Raw genomic sequence first — 23608 nt, 5'->3', positions numbered from 1 at the left:
TGAAGCAAATTGAACTAAGTGTAGACTACCCGCAAAGCAATCGTTTTGGGGCTACACTATAAAAAACTGGAGGTCCCAACCGTTTCTTCCGGCGTTGAATGTCATTTCCCGGTAGTTCCAGAGGACGGGGGAGAGTCTGGAGACGAATAATTGTCGATCAGCACCCACCTATCTGCAATTGCCAATCGGGACTCGACCCCTAACGTCACCTCGTCTCACCTATCGACACATAAAGCCAATTCGAAAAGCTCACGACAGAGGCAAACAGTATCACATCTGAGACCTCGTATAAAACCATCTTCTGCGTGGACGATTTGCCTAAATTCCGATTTCGTGCAGTGTGAGCGTGAGCACTGAGCACCTCAAGTCTAACGTATCCTGTCCTTGAACAACTTTGATGGAGAATTACGTTGGAGGCAGCGTCTGGACTGGACGCGGAATGCAGTAGTCCAAAACAACACATCGCAGCCAAGAATATATCATTGAACAGAAAAAAACGCTCGCCCGAAACGCCACTGACCAGCCGAACGTGTTCGAGAGGAGAGACTCAAGCTATAGCGCAATGAAAATAACCCCATCCGGCAGTCAAGAGTACGAAGTATAATTTCCTGGCCGATTCAGGACACATAAAAATTCTAAATACATCATCTCTATTTATGTACATTCCCTGATATCGCGTATGGCCCGACACCAGATGTGGTCAAAGTGATCAGCATGAGCATTGGTAGTCAAGTAGAAGTATTTATTTCCAGTATAGAATAAATCATTAAATGAAAAGTAAATTTCATTGGCGGTTCCCTTTGTAGCAGTAAATCACAAGTGGTTGCTTTGGAAATTGCAAAATGAATATTCGCAACTTCCCAAAATGTCACAAGACACTGCGAAAACAGCAACTTTCAAAAATGTAATTGGCCCCTATCTTACTGTAGCTATTTCAGCAAGTTCCTGCTATGACAGTTCCATTTATAAAACTAAAACAACCCGATTCCAAATCTTCTGTCTACTTCTGAGTAGCTAAAATGTGCATAGTAAAAGTAGAAGCAGTCTAAAAGGATGATCAAGAAGAGGGTAAAGGAAAAAATGCTGACACTATGTCACCCCTACCACCAGTGCATATCTATAATGTGCAATCACCGGCGCTGCCTGCCTGCCGGCTGGCAGGCCTCCCCAATCTTCGCTAGCAACCGGACGTCAGCGATACCCAGCACCAAATCGTAATCCGCCGCCGCGGCGAAATCCTGCCCGAACAGCTGAAACAAATCGTTTTCCTAATGACGTGATGGCCGGTGAAAACCGCTATCGGAGGAGCGCTGCACCCGGGGGGCAGACGGGATCGCGGGTCCCAGGAAGGTCGGGAAGACAGCCCGACGCTAGAAGAAACAACAACCCGCATTCGCGAAACTCTCAGAACGTGCGAACGGCTCCGGGAATGCCAGCGTCAGACCAGAGGGGACGCGGCCTTTCGCAGACTCACGACTCGGGTGTCGGGGTGGACCATATCATTCGCAGTTGACGCCGTCCAGCAGTCAAGAGGCGAGCCAGATTTCGAACACCCAAGACACAAAAACAGGTACACAATTTCTTGCGGATACGGGAAGTGTTCCTAACTTGATAACCCAAGATGCTGTTAAAGCTGCCTACCCACAAAGCTGGACTTAAAGACAGCCTCTCGAAATGAAATTGCGCGGCATAGGAGGATCATCCTGTGTCAACTTTGTCGTAGTCATCAAGCTGGACGACCTACCAGTACCGTTCGCAACTGGTGAAGGAGTCCCGTTAAACATAATAGGACTGAAATGGATTGAGCAAGTTCAACAGCTACCCTCAGTAGCAACAGAGTTAAAGGACCCCACTACAGTAAATTATGAACTATCATTGTCCGTGTATTCGGACGCGGCAAAAACCATAGCTGGAAGCAGTACTAGCAACGCTGTTACTGGTGATGGGTCGGTGGAAGCTGCAACGTTACACAGCGTCGAGACTGGAAGCCCAGCTGACGCCCCACGGGACCAAAGATGTCCCTGCCTCTCGGAAGGATTTTGCGCCAAGTGTGGAGGAACCACAGATACAAAATTAAGTCGGGTGAGCGCTGTGACCCCGAAATCCTTGCGTGCTGAGCGCGGAAGCCCCGCTAGCACCTCTCAGGAACATTATGCTAAAGAGATTCCTGAAGACAACGGCCACTGCATTCGCCACGATAGAAGAGTGGGAATCGTTCACGACGGCCCCATGGTCGCAGCAGTTGTGCCGTATACCGAGAAGATTGCATTGAAAGCAGCTGTCGACATCCACACTACAAATTTTGTGGATGAAGAAGAGTCTGGAGGCGATATGCAAGCCTCTCCAGAAAAAGGGCCCCCGTCGGGCGTTGAAACCGCCGGCGTGAAGTTGGATGCGGGCACGCAGCCCCTTCAGAGGCAGAAAAAAATCGAGTGTGGAAGCCCCACTGAATACAGACACCCTCGCCCTCTCTCCACCGACATCAAAACCGCGCCACGGCCTCTATAGACATGTTCGCGGCCCGATAAAAACGTATGAACTGTATGATGGAACTGATAAGAAAGTGAAGACAGAATTGGAACGGTTATGCAACCTGGTAGTTGAACTTGCTAATCTTCGTACAAGCCTCCCGAATGCGTGCCACAACTATGCTTGCAGCAACTCCTAAAGGACAAGTTGGGCCAGGATATTCCGACTACAACCCTAAACGAGATCATGCGGGGCTGTATCAGAGCGGTAGTCTTGGATGAGGGGTTGGCGGCCATACATGGCCATTGGCCATGCAATCGGGAAACCCCCTCATTATGAACAGAACTTGAATGACGACAAATTGTATCATCTGACTACGCGGAACAAAGCCATACAAATCATGAAGACTGAACTCAGGCGAATGGGCCGGAGGTACGTACACCTCAGCATACACAACCAAGCTACGAGTACATACGAGGAGCAGCTTTGGAAATGGACTCATCCGATCACCGAAAACTGGGGTTAACTCTATTGCAATCGCCTAATTCGGACGTGGTTTGGTGTGAAGGCCCCATCCCTAACTCACACATACGACTCACTCACGGAATCGTGAATCGAACACGACCAAACAGCGCATAAAATCATAGACAGAAAGTCACGTAAAAAAAATATAAAAAAAAATGATAAAAAATATTTTTTTTCTTGTTTGAATCTACTTTAGATGTTTAAAAGTAGTACCGCGAAGATTGGTTGCTTGTTGCATTTGATTCTATATGGAATTCATGTATTATAAGCCCTAAAATGTATACGTAATTTCGATGTTCATGGGGAAACACTTGAGTTTAGAAAAAAAATACATGTGAAACACTAAACAAATAGTGATTCACATGTACGAGTAAAGGACGGCGGAATGTGCAGGAGTTCCGAGAGTTGTTTTGTTATAGTATGGCTACGTAGATTGTGTGGACAGTGGACACTACTAGTACCCGTATATAAGCCGTTTGCAAAGATCAGGGATATCTAGGTATCCCTATGGCTGGCAAAGATATGTTACATATCGGATAGCGATGAAGTCAAGGCACCAATTACATGCTGACCATGCTTGAAGAGGTTCTAAAGTTCGTTTTGAGACTACGCAATACTCTATTTATCCTTCCATGGACTCACACTGCGACTTGACTATCCAATGTCAACACAATTTATTTACACCCGTACCGCGTACAGTCAAAGATGGGAAAGAATTTTATCCTTGTCCTTATATCTGCCACCGGACATTGGCGACGACCGTGAAAAATCACCATACCTTCGTCATAAGAAAACTAGTTGCTGCTCTTTTCCTTCTGATGGTGAACTGGCCCAAACTCGCGATATACTTCGTTGAGCCTCGGACGGACTTCCATTGAGCCATGACTGACGTTGTTGTGACCGTTGTGTTAATATCAAAATTGGCTGAAGGAACTGTTCGATAGCAAATGACACCGAGTTATCCATAAAATTTCATTCCAATGATAGCGTCATGTTCTTACTCGTATATACTGTTAGACAGTTCGAATCACTGGGTGGAACATGGCAATAGGCGACTTGCACGCAGAAAAGATATTCGCTCCCACTCTGTAGACCGTTGACAGTCCAATTCGATTCTGTAGTACTGTTAAATTCGCCAAATCAGAGTAAAGGATTGTCTGGTATACATAAGTATCTATTCTATTGTCTGAGGTCAGCCTAGCCTACATGGGGGGGGGGGGGGGGGAAGCGAACGCAGGTGTTGTTTAGTGTTGACGTCTATATGGTCAATGGCCCTTGGTTATTTTATAACAGACCAGCATTGATTTTATGTTTCCTGAAGCATGCCGAATACTCATACTCACTTCTGCATTTTCGTGAAGTTGTAAGACGCGCTGTTTAGCGATAGCAGATAGGCGATGCCGTCGTACAGTTTCGTCCACGACAGCCCGATAGACGAGTCACCATACGCAAAATTTATGTCAGAATCGGGCGATGAAACAGTTCCTGTATATATAGAATAGCAAAAGTATGAAATTGCCCGCTGCAGTGTCAGATTCATGGCGTGTGATGTAGAGGTTTACTAGCGCGAGTGGAACATAACAAACATATGACCTAACAACCAATTCTCCTTCTTGCTGCCTCCTACTACCTTTCAAACAAACAATTCCATACAGCTACATTCACAGCCCAGCCGTTGGTTAGTCGAGTGGTCATACGTCCCAATTTAAGGTCGAAATATTTTCCAAAGTTTGATCAGGACCCGAGTCGAACTCGAAACACACAAACCGACTTCCACACCGGCACATGCGCGTATAGTTAGACTGCAGTGAATATGCATAATGAGGGTTACCTGTCAGTCTTGTCTCGTTCAATAGTATCTCTCCGCTATCGTTTTCCCGAACTAACATTCGGTAGACATATCCCGGCAAAAGATTCGGTATTATCGTTTCCTTATTCGTAATCGGCACTGTGCGAATATCTAATGGAAATACACAACAATGAGGACGCCTTCGATATACAATCATATAAATACGGCTAGGCTTGTTTAACATAAATGTTATTTTAGGGATTTGTAGATAATCACGATTTCATGAGAAATAGATGTAAAAGCATTCGATCGCACATTCCATTGTAAATATCACCAAGCTGGATTTTAGAATCTATAACTTTCTACTTTATTGACGATAAAAGTATAGTGTCACAATTTACAGTAGCCTAGGGTTTAAGCGTCCGCCTTCTTGATCGGTAGGCCATGGGTTCTATCCCCGGCCGGGTCAGACCAAAGATCTGATTAGTAACACTGGTATCCATGACTTCCCCGTTTGGCGCTCATGCTTGGTAAGCCGTAAAAGGCTATATCTGCACCTTCCTTGTCCAGCGGCATATGCACATCATGCACTCGTGGTATGCATATGCACAGATCGTGTGTATGTATATCATGAGTCGGTGTATATGTAGGCTTACCATACGTCCACTTTTAAGAGGATTTGTCCTCTTTCTTGACTTTTTTGAAAGTGTCCTCGGAGGACGCCCTTTTGTCCTCTTTTTTGAGATTTTGTCCTCTTTTTTGAAGATTTAGGTCAGATTTAGAGCAGATTGCGAGTGATATGCCGCAAATTAGCACAGAAGTGACGCTTCGGCGGGTATTTCGGAGTGAAAAACGGTGATTTTTGCTCTGAGCAAAAAGATGACCTTTTTTTTTTTTCTAGTCAACCGATCGCAAAGTGGGAAAAATTCACCGGTTTTTAAGAATTATACTCCGCTGCAAATTTCTGCAAAAGTGTCCTCTTTTTAGATTTCCAAAATATGGTAAGCCTATGTATATGTCACAAAAACACCAAGGACAAAAATAAACTACGTCCTTTCCTTCCTTTCCTAATAGTTATCTTGAAGCATCATATACGAATGTTATGTCTCACTGATTCTCGTTGCCGATAGGAAGGAATAATTTGTTCCCCGAACAGGTGTGTATTCTTATTGGGAACGTTGTGACTTGGAGGCACTACGTATATAGCTTACGTCCGCTGCCTATATTCTCACCTTCGTCTGCATCTCCACACGCTTCGTCTGAATGAATGGAGTACGAGTTGATCACGGATATTTCTATCGCACTTCCGCTATCCCGATTCGTTGTTATTTGTATAGCCGTAGCATTAAGTAATGAAATATTATAAGCGAATGGGCTTAAGGTGCAGTCTGTTCCGTTACCGGTGTAACCGGTATTACAGATGCAAGTAACGCTTGAACCAATTTGTTGACAAAATGCATTCGGATGGCATAATGTAGCAGAGCAATCGTCAAGTTTACTACAAATCGTTCCGTTTCCTGTGAAATTCACATTGCAAATACATTCGTAACTGCCCACAGTGTTGATACAAGTAGAATTTTGATGGCAATCGTGCGATTCATCCGAACACTCGTCTTCATCCTCGCAATCTGTTCTGTTGTACGTGAATCCAGGATCACACTCACATGTGTAACTTCCATCCGTGTTCACGCATTGCGACGTGCCATTGCAAGAGTCCGTTCCTTGGTCGCATTCGTTATCATCGATGCAATTTGTTCCGTTATATGAATATCCAGAACCACACTCACAAGTGTAACTTCCAGCTGTGTTCATGCATTCCGACGTGCCATTGCAAGAGTGCGTTCCTTCGTCGCATTCGTTATCATCGGTGCAATTTGTTCCGTTATATGAATATCCAGAATCACACTTACAAATGTAACCTCCATCCGTGTTCACGCATTGCGACGTGTCATTGCAAGAGTGAGCTCCTAGGTCGCATTCGTCATCATTGAAGCAATCAGTTCCGTTGTATGAAAAGCCGGGTTCACAAGTACAACTAAACCCGGGATAGTCCGTCGATTCTAACACCATGCAACTTGCCGTTCCGCTGCACTTACTCTGTGCACATGCGGTACTTAGGCACGTAGTCCCGTTGCTTTCAAAGCCGATATCGCAGTCGCAGAACGTGTTTCCGTCACTCACATTCCTGTAGCAGATCTCGTTGACTCCGCATTGTCCGCAAATCAGTTGAGCTAAAAAAAGATACATGGTTTACCTATGCACAAAATAATTTTTATCGATATCGAAAGTCATTGTTGTGTTGTGGAATCCATATATACCCAGAAAGGTTTTATTTTAAATAACATAAGAGTTCGGGCCGACTAGAAACCAGAGATGAGCATGGATTAGGATTAGGTTTTGAAAAAACAGGTTTTGTGAAATTTTGTCGGATTTGGATTGGATTTGGATTAGACATTTTTTTCAGCACGGATTAGGATTTGGATTGGATTTACCTATTTTCTGGGAGATTGAAATGTCCTGTGGCGAATGGCGACAAACTTTATTCAGATCAGTTAATAATGTAATTATGGTTACTAAGTTATCTTGAATCAAGTGAATTGTTGGTTGTGAAAGAAAATTTTCGAATCCCTCCATTGCATAAATTAGTATTTTTTCTGAATTTCCAGTTGCAATCGGATTAGGATTGGACATGGACTTGAATATGAAAAAGTTACGGATTAGGATTAGGATTTGGATTTGTAGGTTAGAATTTGGATTGGATTAGGACATAGAAATTTCAAATCCGCTCATCTCTGCTAGAAACGCCGCTGTCTCAAAATTAATAGCTATGTAACCTCTTGTGCCAAACTGTATATACTATAGGACAAGTGTACCTGTTTGATGCGGGTGTGATCAGACTAGTTGACCTTCACGGTCGTATCGATCATTCCTATCTGATACCGAATACTGTGCAGGCACATTTTATGTACCACCATCATTGCCACTCTCTCTCTCTCTCTCTCTCTCTCTCTATCTCATGTGATATCTGAGAGCATGGAAATCGGAGTTATTGCGACAAATATCTAAAATATTTCCGTATAAATACATATTATATGCAATGCTTTGTGAATCGAAGCAACGAAGCTTTTCAATAGAGCCTGTTAAACCGTCAAAACAGCCAGTGTTCTTAGACACGTTGAAAGTACTCAAGTGAGAGGTATATGTGAATGAGGCACGGGATGATGTATTCCTCTTGCCGACTTGCCTCATAGAAATTACCCCAATCCATCCAGCGGCGAGGTTTTACAGTGTTACTGACAAAAGTTGATACGGGTATATATCTACTCACTGGTATCGATATCGAATGGCGAAGATGCCGACGCATCACCCCCGTCGTAGGTCCTGGTCGTGACAGTCAACTGAAACTCGCTTGAAGAATTCAGCGTTAAGTTATCCAGCTTGATCTATGCACAGACAGGTTAGCATGTTATGAAAATTTCTTTGGTTTCCGAGAAATAATCCAATGTAGAAGTCTATATCACTGTCACATAGGCTATGCATTACATTATCATTTCAAATGAAGCAACCAAGAATTTTTCCCTGTAGCGTTACAGCGTTGTAATATATACTCGGCATTGGAGAGTTTTAACTGCACTGGACCATTGTGGGAAACAGGGTCCGTATTGTGTTGTCATTGGCAATTCATCGAAATACTTATATTAATATACCTGTACGAACTCGGAACCATCGATTTGTGTCAGAGTCAATATTGCTCTTGTGCCTGAAGCGTCGCCCACTTGGTATTTCACTGATTTTGGGACGTTCGGAAAAAAGATAGTTGCCGAGTTTCCTGTCGCGTCTATGGTGTACTTAGCATTTGACAAACCCAAGTTGCTGCTATGTATATCTGAAAAATCAATGATCCATTATTATAAACCGTTTCTGCATGACTTGTTACTAAGACACTTGTCCGCTATATAGTTGGAAACGTCGTTACGGAACCAGGAGAAAGTCTGTATGGCATGGACATTCTAACCTATACCGCCGTTTTAGTACGATTTATCTGCATCGTATCCAATAAATGCTGATTGCCGAGCCATCATACTTTCGCGATCAACCTAAATTCACTGCGACAAAAATCCGCTGAAATTGTTACAACTAAAGGTTTCGCATGATTGTGCATGCCCAATCCGGTAATGAACCACGCAAAATGTTATATATTTGGAGCACATGATTTCGTATTACCTGCTATATAGTTGAATGTTTGTCATGAATAGTTAACGTACATTCCACCAGGTGCTCAACAAGCCTTCACAGCCTTTTAGCCCGTTGGCTAATTTTCCGTGTTCAAAAGTATAACATTATAACATTACGAGGGTGGTGTTTAAAAGCAAAAAGCATCTCTTTGTGTGGATAAATGTGCTATGAATCTGAGTTAGAGCCTTTCCTTAGTTCTATATATATTGCAGTGCAGTGCATTGTGCAAGCCGACGTTTGTGAACCATCCAAGTGGAATTTACTATAGAATGTTATTTACAAAATTGACCGAATACAAATAACGAGAACTAGGTGAACCGCAAGTACTTCGGAGGATCCACCTTTTGATCTCATTTACTGGTGATGTGATGGATAGCCTAATGTATAATGTATAATGTATGTCACAATTAGAAAAGCTATGGAGCAGTCGAGTCAATGTCATGTGGCATGCGATCCTCAAATATGGCATCCAAATAACGTCATAACGCATTGTAACGCAAGGCATGTAAAATATATCCGTCATGATGAGTATATCAATGATCAACGTCCATTACTTTTCCGCGGTGACTCAATAGTTTCTTGTGGGATAGGCCTATACCTGATATCCCCTGGACCCATGGTTATAGTAGGCCTAGTCCTTAGAGCATATAGTTCCACTGCATGTAAAATAGTTGGTCCAGGATTGATGTCCGTGCCTCAAAGAATTGGAATTGCTCACACATACAAGAATACTATACTAAGCCAAAAATCATTTCGCGAGAAGCCACCTTTCGGAATTGGCACTTCTTCAGAGACAGAATGTTCTGTCCTTGTGGTCTGTAAGTTGCACACCCCTGTCTGCCTTGCTGTAATAATTTATTACAGGCTATAGAAGCGCTAGTGTGGCAACACTTCTATAGTCTCATTTCCGGATCCCCGATTACACTGTAACCACTGATTTAGTAAGTTTTTACCTAGTCTCATTCATTTCATACTCTTTAAAAATCCCATTTCAATTCTGATCTGACTAAAGACTCACTACAAAATCGACGACCGCGGCTCCAATCTGAGTGCGACCAGAACATAAAAAATCCGCCCAACATCCACTCTGGCTCCGGATCAATTCGTCACACAATGGTTCTCAGTAGTTACGCGGTTGACTCGACGATCTGCTGAACCTCAAATCTCGACCGGGTATTATAGGTGAAGTACAAGCGTCTGATTACATAACAATACGAACAACGTCATGGAAATAACATGTTAATAAATTAATATTTAAAATCGAATAATTTGTGTTCACGGACTTGGGCTTGAGAAACACTTTATTTATTGATGAACGGAAGAAAGCTTGGCTTTGCGATTTATAGTAATCATTGAGGCGGTTTTATTTGACATGACAAAATTTGTCAAAATTGTAGCGTTAGGTCAAAATTTGTCAAAATTATTCATAAAGTCAAAAAATTTTGTATCGTAGATTTTGCACTGTCGGTGAACTTATTATTTGATATTTTACAGCTAGTAGCCTACTTTATAGGCCTACCGTTGTAAACGGCTAATTGTCTGCTCATTGTGAATCACAAACGGTCAAATAAAACAAATAGGCGTACCTGTTATGGTCAACGTACCGTAATATCTTATATGAAGTAAGACTTCTTGGGCATTGCATCATTCTTATATTACGAAGCGCATGATGAAAAATTGTGATGTAGACAACATTGCCAGAATGAAGCAACACGGTGTGTGACCAGCAGTGTACACACAACTTGAGTGGTGTCAGCCAACAACTGCTACTGTCGAGCGTCCTTGGCAAGCTTCTTAGTAAGGACATGCACTTTCTACCCAAGAATGTAGGAAAGTATCTCTCGTTGTACTACAAGAAAATTTAATTATTTCTACCATAATACGTATCGTAGAACCAATGGAATTCTTCATAGGGCCAGATTTCGTTAAAATATAGTTTTTTTTCATGTCAAAAGTTGCCTGTTTCTAAGCCAGTAACGTTTTTTTCAGGCCAAACTACTTCGTTAGCACAGCCAGTTCCAACCAGAAATGAAGATAAGTGGCACAATTTTAACATTATGTGGGAAAACACCTAATTTACATACGTAAGGTCAAAATTTGGTCAAAATTCAGTTTGTTTAGATCATCTAAAGTCAAAATTAATATTTTTTAGGTTAAAATTTATTTATTTTCGGCTAAAAAATAACTGACCTAGTAATCATTATTGTAGATCAGTGGATCCCAACCGATGGGGAATTCAATGATTTCTGGTGGGGAATAGACACATTTGTTAAACATTATGAACAGGATAAGTGTACATATTTAGGAAGACGCAGCATACTCGGTTACCGCTATCAGTTGACTGCTCTGGAATGTATGTATCGAAAATTATCAATGTAATCTGTCCTCGGACGACGCATAAATGTTATCTTTTCTGGGAATTTGTCCTCTTTTTCTATGAAAAGGATTTAAATGTCACGAAAAATATGACTCCGACGCCGCGAACGTCAGAGTTACGTAAAAATTCGGGAGCCGTGTCAAAGCGATGTTTTGTTTAGTCAACACGATACTATCGGTCGAAACTACTGCTATATAGATTCGTTGTCTTTTTTAAATATTAAAATATTTCATCAATGCCTATTCGTCCAGATTGTATTTATATTAAAATCGGTGTACAACTTAATCTGTATACTTACTCTTGTTGAAAAATAATAGATGTCGGACGTCCGATCCCGCAAGTGTTGTTTTGCCTCCGTCCACCCGAACGTTGAGAAATTCACCTTCGGGTTGATCCAGTATAACTATCTTCAACACATCGATCCCAATCACGTTCGCTGTGTTGTAATCCATGTTGTTGGATATCTTCGAGACAGAGGTCGGATCGTCTGCACCGAAAGCAGAGATTGCGAGCAATATCATAGTATTGACCTATATAAACTACCCCACTTTCTTGGCCGAGATTGAAGGTTATTGTGCCACATGAAGAATCGTCGGTGACTCCGTCAGTGCTAAGTTCATCAAAAGATATCATGTTGCGTTGACCGTCGTCGGACGTGTACACAATTCCGCCGCCAATTCGCCGTTGTACGATGCATTCGGTGCTGCGATTAACCGGGAAGTAATTTATTTCGCTAGTCCTCGTGCTATCGTCGAGTAAACTCCAGAAAAACTCCCCCTTTGCCTTTCCTGAAATTTGAAAACATATAGCTTGCAACGAACGGTTTATACTGGAAACCTCGCGGTAACATATCGATCTGTCGACTTCGACATATACCTTTACAAAGCACGGTATATATTGTCGTTGGTAATCATTGTTATGATTCATGATGCATGTTTGCTACATTATCCATGGAGCGAAGCATATCAAATATTTTTGAAAATGACGTCATAAAGTCCGCGATCCAGAATTCACCAAGTCCTGAGCTCCTCGATAGGCGCTCATATTTGAAATGTAACTAATATTTGTCACGACGAGTGTGATATTTGGTGATATAATGATCTCGGTTCATTTTCCAATGGTAGGGATCAAACTCATTTTTTTTTATCAATGCTACGATGTAATAACTGTCATCCAATGGGCATATTTTACGACGGCTAAATGATAGAGTTTCACACCAGTCACTATACAGTTTGATAGATAATATATGTTCAAGCAAACCGCCTGTAATAAGCATACACAGGCACTGTACAAGTGCGTCAAAAGTTTGCTTCCGTCCTGCTGCTCACCTCCGTTGTTGATCGCTGATTCTAAAAATTCTTCCGACGATAAAGTAAAATTTGTTGAAACTGGCAGAGATTTTTCAAACACTTCAATCTCATAATGAACAGTCGTGAATCCCGTGGAATTGTGGAGTCGGGTGTTTAGTATTTTCAAACTCGAGAAGCCTCCCTTTTCCATCGAAGCATTTGTAATCATCTCGCTAATCAATTGGTCGTTCGTCGTTGTGTTCTGGTACGATACATTTACAAGCGTGACTCTTCCGAAAACAGACAGCATCGCTGAAAGGCAATATGGGGAAATGGATTATGTTTCCACGTGTTGTCGCTGCCTGAAACGGATCCACGAATTCTAGTCCTATTTATAGACTGAGGTAATGTCATTCATGGGTTCGAGTCCGACCGAGCTCGACTCCAGAATTCCTATACTTAAGTATACTGGAGGCGTATCTAGGCTTCTCCTCGCCATCTCATCCGCGTACTCGGTGTCTTACAAAAAACCCAGAAGTGGGCCTTGCTACAAGTCGGCAGTTTCGGATTCAAAAATAAGTAATCTTGGCCTCGTGCAAATGACAATAGTAGCCGACAAACACTACCAATACCATAAAACAACAACAACAAATATTACAGTTACCGTATTTTGTACGAAAAGCAAAATTTACAATAATAAGACGATCTCAAAATATGTATGATATTTTATGGCCTTTTTGTGATCTACACATGAATGATCAAGTACAACGCCGTACTGTCTCGCATCTTCTTCAACAGTACTGATGGATTGTACGCAATGTAGTATATTTCAGCGCCACTGCTGATGAAGGCTTTTCGCTGGGATCTTATACCTCAAATTTGCATATGCCAGCGAAATTTTATTAATGGAAAAACGTTCATTTCGCCAAGTTGTAAAAGTAAATTGCACATTATATTTGGAGGTGCGAAAGTATGGATACTTGTGTCATGTAATATTCGCTTCTCGTACTGTGGAAGTAATATAATGACAAAATCCTACCTGGAACGGAAAAACGATCTGGCTAGACAGACAAAGTAGAAGTAGCCTAGCCTACTACGTCACTGACCACCTTTGCCTGTTATACATTCGGGCAAGAGACACGACTAGGACCTTACTTCAGTCGCGTAATACGGGCTTCAGCTCGTTATTAAAGGGTATAGTGTTGTTTAAATCCGGCCCAAGTACACACGAAGGCAATTGATACGACTATGGAAAGTTGATAGATGTATGGTGGCCGCGGAGGGGCTGCTCGTGCTATCTTTATTTAAACTTACCTGTTTGGAATGTGGTCCACTCGCCGAACTCTGTACCAGAAACTGTCTCATTAAATATTTCTGAAGGTCTGGCCCTTATCTGATATGCAGTATTTGGAAGTAAGTTTGAAATGCTGTAAAGTAAGTGGATGCGTCAGAATCTTTCGAACTATTCGCTGACGTGAGTGAGCGAACAGCGAAAAGAGCAAGCAACACTAAAATACCACGGCACACTTTATAATGTATTACTCGTGGCCATAAGCAATGAAACACCAGACAATGCCGACGGTGCAGTAAACCCTCCCCTAAATAGTCGAATTTTTAATAGAAAAGGTTCTGATCCCGTCATACCGAACTCGAGTGCCTCCTGTTCACGTGCCTCGATAGCCTATAAATGGCGAACAATTTCTTTCTGATTTACATCCATTTGCTGCTTAATTATTCTAATAGTCAGATTTTACTTTTTGATATCACATTACTTACCTATGGAGTTCTCTGACCTATATTGGGTTGCAGCCCTAGGAAAAACTGCAATACCAATACTCTCCAACTATTTCAATGTGTGTCTAGTATATATTATTACTCCCAGTTTTACACAATTTCAACTCTAATCACTCCTATCGATACATAATCTTGTTGCACCGTGACCAACGTCCGATACCGATTTTCTTGGAAAATATATCCTATCTCTGGTCTTCTGGAGGTGCGTTTGAGATTGCGATTGAGATCTCAACCCTTTGAAATTTTCTGGGCTGGAATCTACCAACACGACAAGTGAAACACTGTACTTCTGATTTTACGTATTGCGCCAATATATGCTATCTGTGTAGGTAGAGTTACCAAGCGTCCTCCTTCAGGAGGATTTGTCCTCAATTTTCGAGAAATATCTTCTCTACGCCCAAATGTCCTTCGTTTTGGCAATTTGTCCTCCTTTTTAGCTTGAAATAGTAAAAAAAGGGCGACGTGATGGCCTAAACGGCATACGACGGGTGTTGTGGATGTGGAATCGGAAAAATAACCTTTTTTAAGTCAACACCGATGATATAAGGTGAAAGCGGGTAGGTCGAGAGTAAAATCGGAAAAATAAACTTTTTTATTCAACACTGATCATATGAGGTGAAAGCAGGTATTTCGGGATTCGAATCTGAAAAGGGACCTTTTTTTAGTCAACACAACAAAGTAGGCACTATAAATATAAAATTCTCCCATTTCTCGTCCGCTGTAGTTACTTTTGCAGCCTGTTAAAGGTGTTATCCTTTCCGGATCTCAAAATATGGCAACCCTATATGTATAGACGTGTGAAGATGAAAAAGTTCAAAATAGTGATATTCCAAATAGCGAGAATTGCAATTATGGCGGATCATTAAAAATACCATTGGCTTCACAATAATGAAGCATTCAGAATAGCGGGTCATTCGGAATTACGAGTTACGATTAGGGTTAGCTCGGGCTAGGATTAATCCGTTTTATTTTGTATGATTGTTAACATCTACCTTGCCTTAGCTACAAAACTGTACCACGTACACGAATCCGAAAAATGTATCGTTCGTCCTCCACTGTCTAATCGTATCTGCGGCCTTGCTATCCTCGGTTCCATTGCGCAGCTCCATTTCCCACTCAGTCACTCTCGGATTTGATCCAACGAATACTAAAGCCATGTCTGTCGTTGGCTGCTCACCAACAACCACTTGGATTGGTTCAGGATCTGAATGGCCAACATATAGATACTTCAGTGGATGAGATGTTTTTGGGATGCTAATAATTCCATCGAGAATAGTATGCTAGGCATGAAGTTGAATATTGCGCTACATACGGTATATCCATGTAATGTGGATGATAATAAATAAGGGAGTACATGAACTAGCTCTGTGTCATTGGTACGAATGTAAGAATAACTGGAAATATCCATAGACCAATGGCTTCATAGCTCGCTGCACACTATATGAAGTGTTAGTTTGTCTTCAAAAACGACGTACGCCAAATTTGAATTCATTCTAACCGGTAATCGCGGATTTCTTACAGTTTGAAAATTTTAAATTTACTGGAAACTGCCAAATTTTTTTTCTTCAAATTTTTCCGTCAACGCCATGAAATCTTTGAGCTGTCTTCAAACACGATGCAAAACAAACCCGTAGAAGTGGAGTTATTTGAGTTTTTCTTTGATAATTCTGGGATTATCCTTGACCGGTTGGAATGAATTGAAATTTGGTTTGCGTCGTTTTTTTAAGGCAACCTAACGATTTAATCACCTAGCCAGCAAGATTCAGGAAAAACAGTTTTTTTTTAACAGCCCTGTTCAAAGAAAGAAAGCAGAAGGTCAACTCTACGTCATTCTTCCCGCGTATCGTAGGCTCAAACTTGCTGATTCAACGTATATCCGCCACTACACCCGCTTTCGAACCAGACTTTTGATAACGTAATATTACCAATAATGCGCAAATATTAATTCAGTAAGGCTGGTGCGGGACAAAGTAATTGTAAAAGCTACGATTGGGGGTGCGTCGTAAATCAATCAAGTTTTTACAGACGCGCTACAGCGACAGAAATTAGGGAGCCACTGCAATTTAATTTCGTACTAAGTTTGTTTGGACTATTCCACGCCAGAAAAAGTAAAAAATATGCTATTGGTGTATACGAACCAGGCTATTAATTTTGATTATTACTTACATGTGTGGGCTGTACAGTTTTCAGTTATCACATTTAGATCATTTGTTTCCACAGTGATGTCGTACAGAGTATCGGGATTCAAGAACGATACCTGCAGAGTATAATAAATACCAATATACGCTTATCATATGTTGGCGAAGAAGGCAACGACAGCATACTTGTTGTCTCATATCTCATCAGTAAGGGGATTATTTTTGACATAAACAATGACAGATTTTTGACCTAAAAATTGAAAATACTGATATTTTGTGACAGAAAAAACATAGTTTGGACAAATGTTTAACTGTAAAGAACTCGGGCAGGTAAATTACACATTTGTGTACAAAAAGAACCAACCGATCGGCTTTATACAGTTGATGGTTAGGCAACGTGTAGCTGCCAGAGATTGAGCGGATTTGAAATTTCTATATCCTAATCCAATCAAATCCGAAACTCCAAATCCTAATGAAAATCCTAATCCACAACTTTTGTATATTCAAATCCATGTCCAATCCTAATCCGATTCTAACTTGAAATTCAGTAAAAATGCTAATTTATGCAAGGAAAGAACTGGAAATTTTTCTCTCACAACCAACAATTCTCTTAAATTAAGATAACTTAGCATAGGGCTGCACCGCTCATGTTCATTGGCACTGAGTGTACCATGTACCATAGTGCAGTGTACCATAATTACATTACTAACTGATGTGAGTAATGTTTGTCGCCATTCGCCACACGACATATCAATCTTCCAGAAAATCGGTAAATCCAATCCCAATCCTATTCCATTCAGAAAAAAATCTCTAATCCTAATCCAATCCAAATCCGACAAAATTTCTTGAATCCGGTTTTAAAAAATCCTAATCCTAATCCATGCTCATCTCTGATAGCTGCCCAAGATTCCACTCGATCTCCGAGCATTCGCTTCATTTATTTAAAATTTAGACCCACGCGTCACTCAAGTACATTCGCTGTTAAAATTACATCACTATTTTGGCGCCTGTTGTTAAATTAATTGACTCGTTAAACCCATGCTCAATCGACTCTATCATAATATTAGCACCGGTGATCCATTTGAAGTTGTAGCAATTACAGGCTTATGCAGAGAGACAGCGCGATAGTTATTTGAAACTATCCACCAGACCTTATCCTGCTCACAAGGCGTAACGTACTCTAAATCATGCTTGCCTACCTGTGTAAAGTTCGTTGTAGTATTGAATACGTAGCCGATCATTGGCGTGCTGTGTGTCGGCATTACGCGAATGCTGTAACCCGTGGCATTTTCAATGCTTCCAAATTCTATTTTGATCGAAGATTTGCTTTCAATTGTAATGTCAGCGCCGCATGATGATGCTGTTGCGATATTGAATGGGTGAATTCACTTGAAAATTGCAGAATATATTCGAAAATATCGTACGCATTTAACATTTAAAGTGGATTCAATTTCTTCGGCCACTAAGATCGAATGATTTAACATTTGGATCATCGCATTAGTCTGAAAACAGCCCGTAAACTAGAGTGATATCACAACTAAGGCCTGGGCCGCAATGATTCTAGTTCTCGAATCCCAATCGAGACAGGCTATCAATCGCAATGAACAGACGATTTTTCCTAGTACTGAAATTATACGGCCCGTGCCAATATCGAGATCGATTGTGGTAAAGTGGAAACGACATTTATGTAAATAGGGATTAATATACAACATCCTCACAAAGCGCAATGAAATTAGGTATTCTGTAACTCTCACAATATCAAATTAGGCCTATCCTTCAGTGATATGTTCATATTTCTATGCGGCGCTAAAAGGTACTTATATACTTAAACTTTCCATTCTGTTATGACCCCATAATGAATGATAGTCCAATTCTGTACTAGACCCGAAAGCTAATACTCGAATCGGGATCGACTCACTCAACTAAAATGGATTTTGACCAGCCCTAATTGCAACTTGCAAGACTGGTCATAAATTCGAATTCGGAAACCATAGCGAGCATAACTGATAGTGATGAATAAAAGAGTTGAAAGTAGCAAGATGTCGAGCGCTGGTGCTTGGTGGGAAGGGAATACCTTTATTGTTGACTGCATGGCCGTTCTTAACAATGATGTTATAGTTACTTATATGACACTGTCTAGGCTTACCATACGTCCTCTTTTAAGAGGATTTGTCCTCTTTTTTGACTTTTTTGAAAGTGTCCTCGGAGGACGCCTTTTTGTCCTCTTTTTTGAGATGTTGTCCTCTTTTTTGAAAATTTAGGTCAGATTTAGAGGAAATTGCGAGTGATATGCCGCAAATTAGCGCAGAAGTGAAGCTCCGGCGGGTATTTCGGAGGGAAAAGTGGTGATTTCAGCTCTGAGCGAAAAGAAGACCTTTTTTTTTTTTTTTTTTTTTTTTTTAGTCATCCACCTGGTAATGTGGAGTGAAAAACGTGTTTTTGAGCTCTGAGTGGAAGTGAAGACCTTTTTTTTTTTTTTAGTCAACCGATCATGAAGCGGGTGAAATTTACCTGTTTTTGAGAATTCTTCTCCAGTTATGCTTGACTGAAATTTTTGAAAAAGTGTCCTCTTTTTTCATTTCCGAAATATGGTAAGCCTAACACTGTCTCAATCTATGGTATAAGCCATACACGAACAAAGAATTTGCAATCATTGCAAGTTTTCTTGGACACGGAGTCAATCGGTTACTCACTGGGTACGCTTGTCTTGTGTCTATCATCGCTTTAGGGAATTTTTCACAATGACGGAAACAGTGTAAAATGTTTACGGCGTCGGGAGGTTGCCAACATTGCAAATACCTCCATACTTCAAGTTTCGCATATCCCACCACAAGGTGCACACTTGCCACTTGTCAAATGAGCACTGAAGATATGACGTGGTGTCAAATTAAAGTCGGAAGTGTGGTTTCATGGCTTCACCTTCTAATCCCATAATCGTCATAGGCCTCCATACGCTTTAAACATGATGTGATTTGAATTTAAAGTTAAAAGTATAAAAAGCATTTTCGCAGTAGCCATTTGCCTCTGAGAGCCACCGTATTGGAACTGTGGGTAAATGATTTTCACGAAAGTATAGCCATTTCAATACATTTATGGTACCTGTGCTCTACGGTCGACGTAATAACGACGACAAAGGGGGGTAGTACTGGTAACAAAATTTACCTGGACGCTGGACGTTGTCCGTTGAGCGCCGGGACAGTACACCTACTTGTCATAACTAAACCGCCATGGGTTGTTAGACACGGTTCCTTCACAATATCGGCTGCCAACTATATAAAATTTCTTTTCTGCCTTGAACGCGTCGATAAATTGCAACAGTGAAGTAAGGCCTAATGCTCAAAATTTCGCGAAGGGTCAAGAAGCTTTGACTAGTGAACGATATAACACAGAGATAGATATATTGCAATGGTACCTTTCGCGAAAATACTTTAGCTGCATTTCGAATTCGGTGACTTTATGAGTAAAATGACTGATGCCAAAATTTTATTCATAGTTTCAACTTTAATTTGAGAGCACATCATGCTTAGAGCGTTGTGACCGATGAAGCGTCTGGGATAACGAAATGTCACCATGATGTACGAGCTTTATAATCGCATTCAAAATATCGATAAATATCATATCAAGCATAAGTTACTACATCTCTCAAATTGAATATCTCAAATCTGTTCACATTCACACCAACCTTATCCAGCGCCAAGTTCGTCTACGCACATATCTAAAATATAAATGGTATTACCTGCTCTTGTGCCATCGGATTGTGTCGAGATGATAAGCAGTGCAAATATGGTTTGTCTAAACATCTTCATGCATCGATTTTAGAACCTTCACACATCCGGGAGTCTTCTATGAAATTAGTATGGTATGCGGTTGTTATATGCGCTCTCGACGTAGTTTTACGGGCAGAAGTAGCAGAATACTGCATTTCACGTATAAGTCCAAATTGTTTGTTCCGCTTTCAACTGCAACTGCCTCATCGCCTAAACTTACACCACCATCGATAAATTTTATCACAGAAAAGTCCCCCCGATGGTGTCTGTCGTTAGGTTATTTGTACAAATAAAATTTTACTCGATTCCTATTGTTTGAAAGGTAGTCAAACGAGTGTATGGTTACTTTCTGTGGGCACGTCGTTTACTTTAACTGAGATCATGTGGGGTCTTCATTGTACATTTTTTGAGTTGAGAAATACGTGTTCGTATAGCCCTCAAAAGATAAACGATAGTTCTTTTTTGCACGGTGCGACCTTGCTGCGTACACTTTCATTCTTGTTTCTGACTATGCTTTGTTGCCTTCAATATGACTAACCGTAAATATTTGAAGAGGCTCATGGACTTCAATGCCATTAGAAATATATTACTTTTATCTCATCGATATCTTGACCTTTCACGAACGGCAATTTATCTTAGCAATACTACCTTATGGACTTATTTGCAATAACATGGGGTATGATCTTATTAGATTAGTATATGCACCTCAAACTACTTCAGCATTCGTCTCCAGTTACTGAGCTGTTTTCGGCGAATTGGGATCCCCGTCTTTTGTCTGGCTGACTGATTCACTCGGTGACTCATGATGGTTACTGGCTACGTATACATGATGAAGTTTTTCGAAAATCTATTGGAATTATCAATCAACACGCCATCTATAAAAATATACGTAGCAGTACATTGATATCCAAACACGTTGGTACGACTTTTGATTGAATCCACTGCAAGACGACGAATTTCTTGTCGCATATGCAGACATTTAGATTATGGCAATATCTTTTGTAGGATCTATGTGTGTATGCATTTGTGGGTTATGTATGTATATTGTATACACTCAATATATTTTCTCGTGTGAGTGAGAAGACATAGCAGATGTTATTTCGTGTAACTGTAAACACAATTTCAAACAGCAGGGACAGAGGCTTTGTATTGCAGAACATATTTTGTAAACAACCTACAGCAATCGCGAACGAACAATTGCATAATATCATGCGTGGGGGTTTCCGTCCGCGAGCGGGGGACTTTCTATTCACTATTGGGATTGTAAAGATATATTTTGTCTCTGTTCCAACGTGTTGAATGTGGTAAATGAACGGCGTCCTAAGAACAACAATACTTTCATTTCAGTTCCGACTTTTGAGTTTTTAGTCGGAAATTCATCAGAAATCTAAGTGTCTACTGATATGACGTATTGCGCATGATTTACAACTGGAGCTCTCAACATTTGCAGCACGCGATATTAACTTATAAAATTACCATATCAAAATTATATGCCTACCCACACAATTCATTTTCACATTGTCTCTTACTCAATTGGACCACCCTGATGACTTGTTCTGAATTGAATTAGCTCGTGACGGATAGAGCGAGTACTGACAGCTGACTTGCTGCATTGTATAGTAATCAAAAGACGGGTGCAGGAAAGGCTGCGGTGACTGATCTACCCTTACTACCCTTGCAATCAACCGGTAGATGCCTTTCATTGAGCCCACCGACACCGATATAGAGTAATCGCATCTCGAAAACCAAAAGCAATGTCCAAGTTTCGAATTTTGGAAGTTATTCGAAGTTCTTCACGTGGTTCTAAACGCATGAGTTAATCGCGATGGCTCGATGATTCAAGAATTCGAAGTTACTGGTAAAATTTGCGTTAAATATACGAAAGCGCGTGTCTAATCAGTAATACCTGCCTCACATCAACATGATGCTTTGCTCTGGCTGATTATCGAAACAATTGTTATGAGAATTGCGACCATTGACGTAGCTTATTTAAGCATTTCGTAGAGCCAGTTTAGAATAACCGAACATATTCAAGCATTTACGCGACGCCGTCGCTCCATTGTGACATAGGGAACATACGTGTCGCCTACGTGGTCAAATTTTAAATTCGGCGACAAATTCTCATTCATGAAAAAACGGGCACGGCAGTCTCGGAACAAAACGATAAAATTGTTACTTCGAGCATTAGCTTGATATTACCAACGTTGGCGATAATGTTCGATATAGATTCGTTAGAGATGAATGGTATTGCTGGTTGAATTCGAATCCCTCGACAATGTAAATTCCCTCCCACTCATTAATAGCAGTCGCATCATGTAACAACATGCTTTTACAAATAGGTCGTAGCATATAGCAGATATTATTAACAGGCAGCAGTAGGGCTGCATTTAAAACAAACACTTTTAAAACTTGGTCCGGGGACTATACGAATATCCCCCGCTTGATCATTTTTAAAATTTGTCTTTGGATGTTTTTATCTTAAGCCTTGATTTCTTACAGACGATAACATCTGAAATTACAATACCGTTGTTCCCGGGAGTGGACAGCACATGGATGCAGTTCATAAAACAACAAAACAGTAAGGGTAAAACTTTTCAAAATATAAGGGATGAGAAATTGACTGAAAACAATGAACTTCTCCAAGCTGGCCGATCCAGAACATATACCTAATGTGCATGCATAAACCATACAGCAGACAGCTTTTTGTTCCTGGGACTTCCATCTTCAAAGTATACCGATGCTGGAGCGTACAGTTCATTCCAGTGAAAAGTGATATAAGTATAGGGTCTGTTTATGATAGTGGTCGGGAGCCCTTTCCGTCGAAAGAGCCATATTTATCCTATATTTTCAATTGTCAATGCCAATTCACTGTGACGTCGAAGATTCATGACTTCATGACTAAAATAAAACAAAGAAAACAACATTAAAAACTTCTTTTAGACAAGGGTCATGTTAAAACATGTTTGTTTTAAAATGATTTTTGTTTTAAATGCAACCCTAGAAACATATATAGACGGCTTCAAGTTAAGAAGATACTGAAATCATGACGAATGGCTACATCGTGTTACCCGTCTGCGGGCTAGTTTAACGAGTGATATGGGCAAAACATAGGATAATCGTGCCGGAATATGTACGTTATGGCAACTCCTTTTATTTCACTATACCGCTTAATAGCTTTCACTAACGCAGTTGTACGAATTTTCATTGCGTTGTAATTTTTGTTA

General features: G+C 40.8%; 2 protein-coding genes across 3 annotated transcripts in view; one reads left to right on the top strand and one right to left on the bottom strand.

The window, feature by feature from the left end:
• LOC145447917 (uncharacterized) overlaps positions 1 to 21133 on the bottom strand; it is a 45167-nt gene extending 24034 nt beyond the window's left edge. Inside the window, exons 1-16 of one of the 2 annotated variants that reach the window (XM_080326187.1) lie at positions 20731 to 21132; positions 20354 to 20460; positions 17817 to 17977; positions 16646 to 16736; positions 15503 to 15683; positions 14000 to 14112; positions 12725 to 12997; positions 11945 to 12184; positions 11695 to 11883; positions 8491 to 8669; positions 8112 to 8226; positions 6016 to 7014; positions 4826 to 4954; positions 4338 to 4479; positions 3996 to 4117; positions 3773 to 3927 (exon numbers count right to left, since the gene is read on the bottom strand). In XM_080326187.1, coding sequence (XP_080182313.1) covers positions 3773 to 3927; positions 3996 to 4117; positions 4338 to 4479; positions 4826 to 4954; positions 6016 to 7014; positions 8112 to 8226; positions 8491 to 8669; positions 11695 to 11883; positions 11945 to 12184; positions 12725 to 12997; positions 14000 to 14112; positions 15503 to 15683; positions 16646 to 16736; positions 17817 to 17977; positions 20354 to 20423 — 3159 coding nt within the window. In that variant the 5' untranslated portion in view covers positions 20424 to 20460; positions 20731 to 21132. Of the gene's footprint in view, positions 1 to 3772; positions 3928 to 3995; positions 4118 to 4337; positions 4480 to 4825; positions 4955 to 6015; positions 7015 to 8111; positions 8227 to 8490; positions 8670 to 11694; positions 11884 to 11944; positions 12185 to 12724; positions 12998 to 13999; positions 14113 to 15502; positions 15684 to 16645; positions 16737 to 17816; positions 17978 to 20353 lie in introns of both variants that reach the window. The other variant, XM_080326188.1, reaches the window with a different exon arrangement.
• On the top strand, positions 473 to 3275 carry LOC145447926 (uncharacterized). The gene is made up of 2 exons (XM_080326198.1): positions 473 to 1570; positions 1634 to 3275. Exon 2 carries the CDS (start codon positions 1675 to 1677, stop codon positions 2506 to 2508), a length of 834 nt encoding a protein of 277 aa, XP_080182324.1. The 5' UTR covers positions 473 to 1570; positions 1634 to 1674; the 3' UTR covers positions 2509 to 3275.
• Positions 21134 to 23608: the final 2475 nt, after the last annotated feature.

The sequence above is a fragment of the Botryllus schlosseri genome, chromosome 10 (assembly GCF_051294905.1).
Source record: "Botryllus schlosseri isolate E-star chromosome 10, Bs_hap1, whole genome shotgun sequence".
Classification (NCBI taxonomy): Eukaryota; Metazoa; Chordata; class Ascidiacea; order Stolidobranchia; family Styelidae; genus Botryllus; species Botryllus schlosseri.
This window is presented reverse-complemented; position numbering and strand designations above follow the sequence as displayed.